General features: G+C 48.3%; 2 protein-coding genes across 6 annotated transcripts in view; one reads left to right on the forward strand and one right to left on the reverse strand.

Moving 5' to 3' along the window:
* LOC100542571 (zinc finger protein OZF-like) overlaps window positions 1-11,286 on the forward strand; it is a 1,148,434-nt gene extending 1,137,148 nt beyond the window's left edge. Inside the window, exons 2-4 of one of the 4 annotated variants that reach the window (XM_010714344.2) lie at window positions 6,593-6,737; window positions 7,716-7,822; window positions 8,775-11,286. In XM_010714344.2, the coding sequence (XP_010712646.1) occupies window positions 8,789-10,207 (1,419 nt within the window). In that variant the 5' untranslated portion in view covers window positions 6,593-6,737; window positions 7,716-7,822; window positions 8,775-8,788 and the 3' untranslated portion in view covers window positions 10,208-11,286. Of the gene's footprint in view, window positions 1-6,592; window positions 6,738-7,715; window positions 7,823-8,774 lie in introns of those variants that run through there. The other 3 variants (XM_010714352.2, XM_010714363.2, XM_019612427.1) reach the window with 3 other exon arrangements.
* LOC109365718 (acrosin-binding protein-like) lies at window positions 1,661-6,045 on the reverse strand. 2 transcript variants are annotated; one of them, XM_019612435.1, is made up of 4 exons: window positions 5,957-6,045; window positions 3,534-3,749; window positions 3,065-3,159; window positions 2,017-2,526 (listed from the first exon to the last, which is right to left on the reverse strand). In XM_019612435.1, the coding sequence occupies exons 1-4, from the start codon at window positions 5,988-5,990 to the stop codon at window positions 2,032-2,034; spliced, it is 840 nt and encodes a 279-aa protein (XP_019467980.1). In that variant the 5' UTR covers window positions 5,991-6,045; the 3' UTR covers window positions 2,017-2,031. The 2 variants fall into 2 exon arrangements, with proteins under 2 accessions (XP_019467979.1, XP_019467980.1); XM_019612434.2 differs by lacking the exon at window positions 5,957-6,045 and having other exon boundaries at window positions 1,661-2,526; window positions 3,534-5,059.
* Window positions 11,287-11,487: the final 201 nt, after the last annotated feature.

An 11,487-nucleotide genomic window follows, 5' to 3' on the forward strand; every position in this document is an offset into this window, starting at 1 on the left:
GAGGTGAGCGCCGCTGTGGTGCTGGGGCCGGCGGTTGTCGTGCCGCAGCCACGGTGCCTCGGCAACAACGAGCGCCGCGTGGGGCAGAGCGGGTTGCCGCTGCGCTTGGCGGTCCCGCTTGTGACCTCTATGGGCCTTGAAAGAGGTTCCATTTCCCGGGGCCACTGGAGGGTCTGAGAGGAGGGAGCTCTCCTAAGGGCTTGCTTCACTGTGTGGATGTTCTGTATGTTATCCAGCCGTGTCTGTGTTATTCAGGCCGGGTGAAGGGAGCGCAACCATCCCCACCCTAAAGGGGCAGCGTGTGTGGTGCGTCCCTGTTCCTCTCTCGACACAGAGGAAGAGGTTACACAAGGCCTGTGTGGGATAAGGTGCACAGGGGTTCTTGTTTAATAGTGCTCTCTTGAGAGATGAAACTGTGGGAATGGAATGTTGTTTCTGCATTTGTTCTTAAAAAGAGCAATTGGTTTGAAGAAGTAGAACATAATGCATTTGTACTCTGTAACTTATCCTTAGAAATAGTTGATCTAAGAAGTAAAAATACTGTATATGTTAGCGGCATGTTTTAGAAACATTATTACTGAATTAGGTGATTAATTCCTTCTTGCAAAACTGTAATAGTTGTTAAATGTTCCAAACAATGCGAGTGTAGTGTTAGGGATTAGAAAACACATTGTAGAGTTGTTCTGTTAGGATAAGAAACTCCCAGCAAAAGAAAAACAGATTTAGTAACATCAAAGATGCTAGGGCCTCTCCACAAGGCCGAACTGTCTCACTCCGTGAGAAGGTTGGGATGTGACAGGCAGGCACCAAGATACTCCCCTCTGTCTTTCTCCCAAGCTTATCTTTGTGGCAGGAAGGACAAGCAGATATCCGCAAAATAATGATCAAGTGTGGAATAAGTCAATTAATTAACTACAGATTTACGCTTAGGCAGCAAAAATTTATGTTTGTTCAGTGTTTCCATGTTTCGTGAAGGGTCGAGGAGATTGTGAACCTGCAGTACTCAGCCAATGAGGAACCAGGGGAGAACGAGATAAGCGTCGGGGAATAGGGAATAAAAGATGTAACGCTGTTTTCTGTGTGCACTCCTGCTTGCAGGAGGCCCGCCATTGCAACTGCAAATAAAATCTGCTTTATCAGGGACACCATCCTAGAAAATTATTTGGATATTTCCAACAAAGCTGACTGCTCGAGCTCTGAGCAGCTTCCAGGCAACTCTGAACTCGGAGTGAGCAGAGGTGCAGAAAACCTTGTCTGGTCCCCGGAGAGCTTCCACTCTGCTGTTAGCATGGGCAGCTTTGTATGGTCTTACCCATATGGCTGGCATTTGTAAAAGGAGCAGTACTACAGCCAGAGTTCCCATGAATGAGACTCTACTCCTTACTTTTTGAGAGGCAAGAGGAGTTCCTTAACATGAATGTTTATCCTATATGTCATAGCATCTGTTTCAGAAGTAGCCACAAACCATGTGAATGCTGGACCGGCAGTTCCTCTGCAGGGGGATCGGCCTTCTGCAGGTAGAGCTGTCCTTGTGCCTGTGTGTGTGTTTTTTCACAGATGTCTAAAGAAGATTAGTCCCTTCATGCTTCTGAGCAGAAACACCTCTCCTTGGTGAGGAAAGGCCAGCATTCTGCTGTGCAATCACTGAAGGAGATAACAAACTCCTGCTCTCTGCAGAGGAGAGCTAGTGATGGCAGTGGTACAACCCCACCTAGGAAAAGTGTTACTTCTTTCCATCTTGCCCTGTTTGGCCATAGAGATGTTCAGACCAAGCAGTAGTGGATGAACAGTTTGTGTAGAAAGAAACAATGAATCTTTGAGACAATTATTTTTGAGAAGACAACATCTTTACCTTTGAATCCTGGGCCTGGGTTTTCCCTTGCCCTCAGAAGAGGCCTTCTTTCCCTAGTTCTCACCCTTGGCCTGAGAAGTGCTGCAACCCTGATGGTGCCTCAGGCCTGGGAAGGAGGATTCTACTTCTGTGTTCCCATACATCCCCTCTAAGCCGCAGTGGCTCATTCCTTTTGCTGATCACTTTTTTCTTCCATGCTCTGTGTCGGTGCTGTTTGCCCCCTGAGACACGCTTGCATTGTTCAGGGCCACCAGCAGCTTCAGGGCAACAGCCTGCAGCTCTTCCTCCATCACTGCCTTTCCCATGGTCAGCAGCTGCCGCATTGAGTGCAGCAAGCTCTGGACGTGCCTGTCCTGCAGCCTCAGGAAGAGATCCTCAATGTCGGTGGCAGGCAGCTTTCCCTGCTGCTGGCCGCTGACTGTCACCTCTGTGGGATGTGAGGTGGAAGGCTGCATGTTCCCCAGCAGTGGCATGTCATCAGGTGAGAAGCTGGAGATGTCAGCTCCTTCCGTGTTAGGGCTGGAGCTGGATGGCTGGGTGGTTGCAGGAGAGGTGGGAAAAATGGGCTGGGGACTGAAGATAGCAGACAATGCTGCATCGCTTCTCAGGGCTGTGTTGTTGAAAGTTTGTGTGCTGCCCAGGTTGGGCTTGTGCTCTCCCGGGCATGCAGTCCGCTGTGGAGGAGAAAAATATTTCTCTAGAGGTGGTGGGCCTGAGGAACAAGTGCTTGGCCCCTGCCCTGCACTGTGACATTGGTACTCACAGCGCTGTCCCATTCTTCCCATTCCCTGCCAAGATGAGCTCCCTTAAGCCCAAAGAGGGAAAGAATCCTTCTGCTTTCCTCATCATGTTTCCCTGTAAGTCTCCTTTTGTGACTCCTAGTTATCTTCCCATGAAGTCTACACAACTCACTCTTTCTGCTACAGTAGCTTTGTTATCTCACCTTGCTTGGGAATGAGAGCGGAGGCTCTCAGAGGTTGATTCTTTTCAAGAATACCTTCCTCAATGTCTCATTTTTGGCAGGTGGTTGCAGGTGCCACCTGTGTAGACTGGTCAGCTTGGTGTGGATGCCCCTGGTAAGTGGGCTGCCCACAGCTCTCCTCTGCCTTCCCTGTCTATAGCCTCTTTTTCGCACTTCCTCATTTCACATTCACTGAATCAGTGCCCAGAGCAGAATGCACCAGGTCATGAGGAAATAGTTAAATAACTCACCTTAATGAAATACCTTTTTGTAGTGCAGCGATAAAAAGCAAATGCACAGAAGTTTGGGAAGAAGGAAGTTTCTTGCAGTTCAGAGCATATGGGTCCTAGAAAAAGGCAAACAAAACATGGACTTGGTGGTAAACGCCAGTGCTGAGGTCCCACCAACCTTCAGCAGTAATCTCACTGTCAAAAGACATCTCTCCATTAGAAATCTCATGTGCTTGGGAGAAACTCCACTGCTTCCTGGTCATCTCTGCCACTGAAGCCCTGAGAAGAGGCTGATGCTAAGTACGTGTGGCTGCCATCAGGTGTAAGACAAGGTGTTCAGAAATAGATGCCTTCTCCTCACCTGGGATTACTGCTGTCCTTTCTCCTACCAATTCCCAAGTGTCAGTCCCCTCCCAGCACACAGGTGCAGTGCTGGCACTGCAGGGCCCCTATCCATCTGCCTTCCCGTGGCAGTTGCCTTTGCCTTTACCTTCTGGGATGACTCCATGGTTTTCATACTCATCCAGTCTCCGGACCACGGGGTTCTGGCAGCCGTACAGCGCGCGGAGGTGGCAGGCGGTGCTGGCGCGTTGAGAGGTCTGAAGGGACCTGAAGAACTGGCGGTACTCATCACTGGACAGTGGTGTGCCCAGTTGCTGTGTCTTTCCAACCCAAGGGCCAGCAGTGCGGCCCCAACCTGACAGCACTGGTGAGAAATGACATGCAGGGGGGTAGGAGGAGGAAATGCTAACCATGGCACGCTCAGAAGAGCTGTCAGGGTGAGCCCAGACCTCTGTTGCTCTGGATGTGAGGTCCAGAACAGTGCTGTGAGAGGGTAAAAGCTGAGGATGAGGCATGGAGGGGACCAGCTCTGCCCGTGCTAACAGGGGTGTAGTATTCTGGGGTCAGTATGTGGCTGAGGGGCCTTCACCAAAGTCTCTGGAGATTGAAATCCTGAGCTGGGAGGAAGGTCTGGGAAGTCATGGCTAGAACTGAGAATGCAGCTTTGCTATCAGACTTGGAGCAGGGAGGTGGATTCCTTTCAAGACTTTTGTGTCTGCAAATTCTCTTTGTCTGTTAAGTGTGTGACCTCTTGAGTTAATGCAGTGTGCCCCAACAGGTATGGATATGCCCTTAAAATGGTCCAAGTGTTCACTGAACCCATGTGCAAAATTTAAGCCAATTCTTTCCTGCAAAGAACGTTATAAAATATGGCGACATCAAACATTTGGAGGCTAGATGAGCCCAAATAAAAATTGTCATGTGCAATCTTAGTTTCATCTCTGTATGCATATGCTTTCTAACCATTATTTAAGTCCACAGCAAGCTACTCTTCTTTCCTTAGGGCTTCAGTGCCCCTTCATTGTAGAGACTTGACCTGCCCTGGGCGGGGAAGTAAAATTTTAAGATAGACTTGTGCTGCATTCAGGATATCTGCCTCATTTCCCACAGGGGTATGGAAGAAGGAAGCAGCAAGATGCTGGAAGAGGAAGGGTAGTTTTGTGGGCATTGTGCTAAGAAGTAGGTTTTATACCTGGCTACACCACAGAGGCTTCTGTGTGATGCTGGGCAAGTGCCAGGTTTCTCAGTGTGTTGTTGATGGAATTTTCCTTACCTTGTGGGTTGCCATTTATATGAAGGCTGAGGTCTCCTAGAGCTTTGGAGTCTGCATGTGCTGTATTTTGAACGCAAGTGCTACAGTAGCATCTACTTTGAGAAGACAGGGCTGAAGCATCTCAAACTGAGATTCTGAAAGTAGTGGATATTTTTAACTTTAATCCTTCTCTGCCCTCATTTTGCTATTTGCAAAATCCCTATAAATGAATTAACAGCTGTGAAGCACTAGAATGTAGAGTGTATAGAAAGTTCACAGGGAAGAGAGTCATTTGAATGGGATCTGCATGTAAATAAAGCACAGGACAGTAAGAGTGACTGCTTACTGAACAGCTGCTCATTGCAAAGGCATTGTCCATCCCAAGACTAAAACAGCCAAAATCCATGTGAAAAGAAGATAAGCAAGAGCTGTGTTGCTGTGTGCACAGAGGGAACAAATCAAGAGTTGCAAAATTAATGCAATTTAGGGATGATATAAGTGTTCTTTTTGACTTTGCAACCTCTGGAGTAGTCTGTTAATCTTTGTCTTCTTTTTTTTTGTAAAGGCAAACTTAAACATTTCTACATGGCTTCTATCTTGTTAACATCTCTGCTGTCTTATTAACATCTGTGTGACTGTAGATGCAGCATGATCAAATAAAAGCATGTAACTTCCCCCTTGGATTGACCATAGAGGTTATTGAGCCTTCTGTGAAACAGTATTAGATGAGAATGAGACACAGCAAAGTGACTTGGAAATCTACAGAAAGTGGGGGAATGAGGAAACCAGGAAATACGGGACTCCTCCACAGCCTCTCACTCGGATGTAGGCTGCTAGGCCGTGTCTTTCTATTTCTTCCAGCTCCAAAACCTTCTGTTTGCCTTTAACCAAGGTCGTCTCTCACCTCTCCCTCTGCCTCCCCTACCTCCTCATCTGGCCAATTCTTCCCTTCTTGGCTGGTTGTTTGAGCCCAAGTCTCTGCTCTCATTTCTGATCTGTGTGCCAAGCTGTGTCACATCTCCAGACTCCACCCCTGCTCCAGCCTCTGCCCAGCTGCGTCCAGCTCCAAGTCCTTCCTCCCTCAGCTCAGTCCCTCCCTGTCTCTCCTTGATGAATAACATACCAGCTCCAGTGTATAAAGACTGGCAAAACGGTAATCTGAGATCTGCGTATTGATGTTTTTTGGGGGTGTCCTTTTCTCTTCATCTTACCTCCAGTGTGCCCACACTGGACTACACCAGCGGTGAGGAGGCAAAGAGCAGCCAGGTCAGCCATCCTTCCTCACACCCTGACCTGAAGGGGAGACATTTTCTACTCACCGATCAGAACCAGGAGAGCCTGCATGACTGCCATGGCTCTGTGCGTGCTGCCTGAGCCAGGCTATCGCCTGCCTGTGTCCTCCGTCCTGTACCAGGGGTGCTGGGACAGGCAGTGGGGAGCACAGCATGTTTCCCTTGTTTCTAGTGGTGATGTGTGGTGTCACAGACACCTTCGTTCTTTGCTCTGCTGTCTCTTGCTTCCGTTATCCCCCAGTTCCTCCTGCCCACAGTTCTCCTCTTGCCCCGTACACCCAACAGCGGCTGTTTGTTGGGTTTGTGTCAGACATGTCCTCCCTATTACTGCTTAACCAAGGGCTGGGGTTTCAGTGGCTCCCTGTGCCAACTGTGTCCTTCATGAGGCTGTCCCTTTGGGCCTCTGCCCATCATGTCAGGAGCTCAGTGCAGCTCATCTCCCTCCTCCTTTGTCTCACTGATGTCTCATCAGCCACAATGTTGCCTAAGGACATGGCACTGTCCAGGCATGGCTGACCAGCACCTTGTCCCCACCTGGGAACTCGGTAGTGTTTCAGGCTTCCCACCTTTTTTATGGCAGTCATCAAGCAGTATGCTTTTCTGTCACATTCCCAGGTCTGCACAAAGTAAGCTCTCTTCTGGATCTGCTTTTTCCTTCTGCAGGTGCTCACCATTTTGGGGTGCATATCGACCACATGTTTGGAGCTGCTCTTGAATGATAGCAGAAAGGGACTGAAGCAGAAAGGTGACTTTCCTCTCCTAAAACCATCAGGATGTCTCAGCAGGATCAGGCCTATCTGGCTGCCTTGTAGGTTGATGGGGGACATGTGGGGAGAGAGGGCTCAGCTTCCCTGCCATGTTCCAGTGGCACGATGCGAAGCCATGTAACTGAAATGATGCAGTGCCATTTGCAGAGCTGGTATTCACATGTGCAGTTTTTAAGCATCTTCCTTCTCTAACCTGTACCTTTCTGGTTGTTCAGAATTCAGCATCTTAAAATGCCTCAGTGTGCTGCACAAATGCAGCACAGAGCTAAATAGGTGACCTAATTTTCTATTCCACAAAATCCACTCATGTACGCTGTACTTCTGCTCTGTAAAGAAGTCCTTGTATGTTGGCACTCAAAACTGCCCAATCCAAATGATGTCAGTGTTCACACACACATGTGTGTAGCTGCATTTTTCAGCTCATCTCCAGCCCTGTGTCCCAGGGCTCTGTCAGGAATGAGGTAGCCACAGTGTCATTTTGCTGAACAGGATGGGAAATTCTACGTTTGGTCTGCTATCGCTGCTGCTGATGTGTGAACGGTTCAAAATCCCTCTCTCAGTCCTGTGTGTGCCTGGCTGAACCACCGAGCAAATGCTCATCCATGGAAGCAATGAAGAAGACTCCAGGCAGATGCAGAAGGCAGCGCATGCGTGCGGGCAGCATTTTCCCTCTGCTTCAGCAGGACTGTACTGTGTTCATATTTAACACACCAGGAGGAAAGTTGACAGGGAGAAAATGGCTTCAGGCATCTCTGTTTTCTGTACAGAACTCAGCAAGCTGACAGGCAGCTCTCTGTAGTATGTGCAGCCAACCCAATCTTTGCTGTGTGAGCGGCCCTGGCTAGCAGACCCCACCAGCAGTGTCACAGTGTGTGTGGCGGAACATCAGTGACCCCGACTTGTGTTTCTGAACATTATTTTATATCTGGCCTAGGATGCTTTCATTTCCTAAATCTCAGTCTCAACACTGCTACTAGAATAAATGATATTTGTTACATCTGTTTTCCCTCCCTGATCAGGAGCTGCTGTCCCTGACTTTTCTTTAACCTCGTGGATAGAGTGAAGAGAAACAGCACTGTGTCCAGGAGGAACTGAACTCTGAAACAGCGGAGGTACTGCTCAAAAGGTGAGAAATTGAATAGCGCATGCCTGGGGGAGAAATAAAAGAGTGAATGCTGAAAATCTGGTTATGTTGTGCTGCATGCTTCACACTCATCCTACATCTCAGCTCCTGTACTACATAGACTTTGTTCTCAGGAAGATTTTCAGGCAGGGTATGCAAAAGTGAAACATGGTCCTGGGGAATCCAGGACCCTTTGAAGAGAAGTCTGTATGAAATTAAATCAAATACTGTGTTTTTTTTCAGCAAAGATCTATACTTGAAATGTTAGGAGGCATAAATAATCAAATGTGGCTTTTTCTTCCTTTTACTCTGACGATATTTTAATGCGTTGTTGGTCAGTAAGCTGTCCTGGGGTCTGTGTTGGGGAGGGCAGTGCTATTATTTTATTTGTGCTGTGAACGCTTTTCAACCTTGAGTGTTATAAGCAGAACTTTGAGCATCAGTATAACCATTGTGGTGTTGTCTTCCCAAGTCAACAGATAAGCCAACTCAAAACCTGAGGGGCCTAGCCTGCGGCATTCTGCTCAGCTTTTGACCTCCCACACATAAGATGATGATGATATTGGCACTGTAAGCAGTGCCTTCCAGCTAATCTGCTAGCATTCATTTCCCAGTTGTGTTCTCCACACTAATATAAAACCAGGAGCCTCAAAATGTTTCAGTCTAAATGTACATTTCCATGCTTGATTAATAAAATAGTTTATCATTCCGTTCAGTTGCCTATCTGTTCTGTAGACAAATTCTAGATACAATTTGCTGCAGAATACGTCTGGTTTTCTTTCTGCAAAGAAGAAAAGTACTCTGCTTGTCAGGGGATGATGTTTCTGTGGTGCTGTCTTCCTTGTGCTTCCTTCCTTGGTTAAGCATGGGAATGCTGGAGAACAGCAGTGATTCACAGAGAACAGGAAGAGAAATGGAGAGGCTTATTCATCGCTAGTTCCTCTGTTCACCCCAGCAGGTGGCCAGACCATGGGTGACATACAGAAGGCTCAACCTCATCAGGAAAGGCCTGCAAGAGCTGACTTGCACCCGTTCACCTCCAGAAGGCCCACTACAGATACTCTCCAGGACTCTGATGAAAGACCAGACTGCAAGCAGGAGCTGGAGATGGAAAATGAGGTGAAGCTGTCTTTTGTAAAGAGGCAGAGAAAGGCAGCTCCCTCTGTCATGGCAGTGTGGGAGTGCGAGGGTGGTGACACTCCCATGGGCAAGGTGGTCCTTGCTGGGGACAGGCCAGACACTCCAGCGTGTGGGAATGGCACCATTTGGATTCAGCAGGTGGGAGAGAAAACCTACGAGTGTTCTGAATGTGGGAAGAACTTCAGCCGGAGCTCGTATCTCAGCCAGCACCAGAGGATCCACCTGGCAGAGAAACCCTTCAGCTGCTCTGAATGTGGGAAGAGTTTCACCCGCAACTCGGACCTGATCAAACACCAGCGGATCCACACAGGTGAGAAGCCCTACCAGTGTAACGAGTGTGAGAAGACCTTCAGCCAGAGGTCCAATGTGATCAGGCACCAGCGGACCCACACGGGAGAGAGACACTACCAGTGCAGTGAGTGCGGGAAGAGCTTCAGCCAGAACTCGCATCTCATCGTCCATCAGAGAAGCCACAAAGGAGAGAAACCATTTCATTGCCCTCGGTGTGAGAAAAGCTTCAGTGACCGCTCCTCCCTTATCATACACCGGAGGGTCCACACTGGAGAGAAGCCCCACAAGTGCCAGGTATGCGGGAAATGCTTTCGGGACAGCTCAGCCATCATTCGGCATCACAGGATCCATACAGGAGAGAAACCCTACAAGTGCACCGAATGTGGGAAAACCTTCCGCCAGAGCTCCTCGCTGGTGACCCACATGCGGACGCATACGGGTGAGAAACCCTACAAATGCCCTGTGTGTGGGAAGAGCTTTAGCCAGAGCTCAGCACTCACCACACATCGCCGCATCCACGGGGGAGAGGTGTTGCCCCTGTACCATGGCAGCCTCTTGCCCAGCCCCTATCAGTGTGCTGAGTGCGGCAGGCGGTGCAGTGACCACCCCACTCTCATCAAGCACCAGACAACGCATGCGGAGGAGCGGCCCTACATCTGTGTGGAGTGTGGGGACAGCTTCCGTCGGAGCTCAGCACTCAATGTCCACTTGAGGATCCACCGTGGGGAGAGACCCTACAAATGTGAGGAATGTGGGAAAACCTTCCGGCATAGCTCAGCTTTGGGTGCACACTTGAGGATCCATGCGGGATCCAAGCCCTACGAGTGCGCTGAATGTGGGAAAAGCTTCCGGAAAAGCTCAACGCTTAAAGTGCATTTGAAAATCCATGTGGCCAAGAAACCTTATAAATGTACTGTGGGTAGGAGGACTCTCTCTTCCTGCTCTCTTCTCCCATAGGTTGGTTGGAGCAGGAAACAAGAGCAGAATTTGATTGTGGCTGAGGGCACATGAAAAACATGGGAACTGAGAATTACAGTGGCAAAAGGCTAAGGAGACACCGTAGCAGCTTTAGTGTCAGGGCTGGGTGCTTAACCCCAGTGGTATGTTAAATTATGAGGTCAGGGAGCTCTTCCTAGGAACTGCGTACTGGTGGTTTAGAAAGAGTACTGAGCTGAGGGGAGACCAAGTTCCATGTAATTTGGGGACTGTGAGTATGTGGTAGAATACAAGCAGAAGAATTGGGCTTTCAAAATAACTTTTCCACAAAGTGAAAGATCAAATTTAAAAGGTCCAACTTGGCTCTCATTAAAAACTCCAGCTTGTTAGGCACTGCAGTAGACTTAGAAACTCATATTTTCCATTAACATGGTGAGTTGACCCCGTATTTGAGCAGGCACTTCCAATTCCTTGAGTCCAAAACTGAGGAGCTGAACCTCAAACCGTTCTGTTTTTCAGTCCTCTGTTCCAAATCCTACATGGGATGATGAACTCCTACCTCCATACACCTACATCTGGGTGACAAAATGGCTGAGTAAAGCAAAACTGACGGAGCTGTTCCCAGAAGACTTAATGTGCAAGCACAGCCAGTTGGAACACTGCCCATTAATGGTGTTCGGCAGCTTTGTCCTCCTTGTTTTTTAACACCTTCCTGTAAGGGACATTAACAAAATGTGGGCAAAACAGTGGCCTTACTTTGTTTAACACCAAAAAAAAAAAAAAAAAGGTTCCCCATAGATGTGTGTGTGTTATACTTAGCATGTATGATGGGTTCCTACTGGTAGTCAGGAGACTGTTTGCAATTTTGTAGTCCTTTTTGTGAGAGAACTCTTCTTCAGCTCCCTATTGTTTGTGCTTTAGTAACGTGTAAAGCTCAGTGTTAAGTTAGGAATTCGAGCTTTAAGTTAGGAATTCCTATATTACACGTAGTGCTGTGGTAATGACTGCGTTACAGAAACCTCTGTATTGCTGTGTTTTGCTATGAGGGATGTGTTTCCATCCTAAATAAACCTTTTTTCTTTTTTTTTTCTTTCTCTGTATGATGCTATTTTGTGTCACTGTGTATGCATACATGGGAACGGAGAAGAGAAGGTTATGGAAGAGACCTCATTGCGGCTTTCCAGTGCTTGTGGGGAGCTTACAAGTAGGAGGGCGCCGACTTTATACACAGCCCGGCGGTGAAAGGACGAGGGGGGCTGGCTTCAAACCAACAGAGGGGAGGTTTAAGTTAGATGTTAGGG

Source organism: Meleagris gallopavo, chromosome 1, assembly GCF_000146605.3.
Source record: "Meleagris gallopavo isolate NT-WF06-2002-E0010 breed Aviagen turkey brand Nicholas breeding stock chromosome 1, Turkey_5.1, whole genome shotgun sequence".
NCBI lineage: Eukaryota > Metazoa > Chordata > Aves > Galliformes > Phasianidae > Meleagris > Meleagris gallopavo.

Bases quoted from the DNA above. Each gene is read 5' to 3' on its own strand.
- LOC109365718 (XM_019612434.2), bottom strand. From the start codon at position 3,900: ATGCCTCATCCTCAGCTTTTACCCTCTCACAGCACTGTTCTGGACCTC. The intron at 3,160-3,533 runs GTAAAGGCAAAG...GCCTTTTTCTAG, and splicing joins CCATGGAGTCATCCCAGAAG to GACCCATATGCTCTGAACTG. The intron at 2,527-3,064 runs GTGAGTTATTTA...TCTCCTCCACAG, and splicing joins CAAAAAGGTATTTCATTAAG to CGGACTGCATGCCCGGGAGA.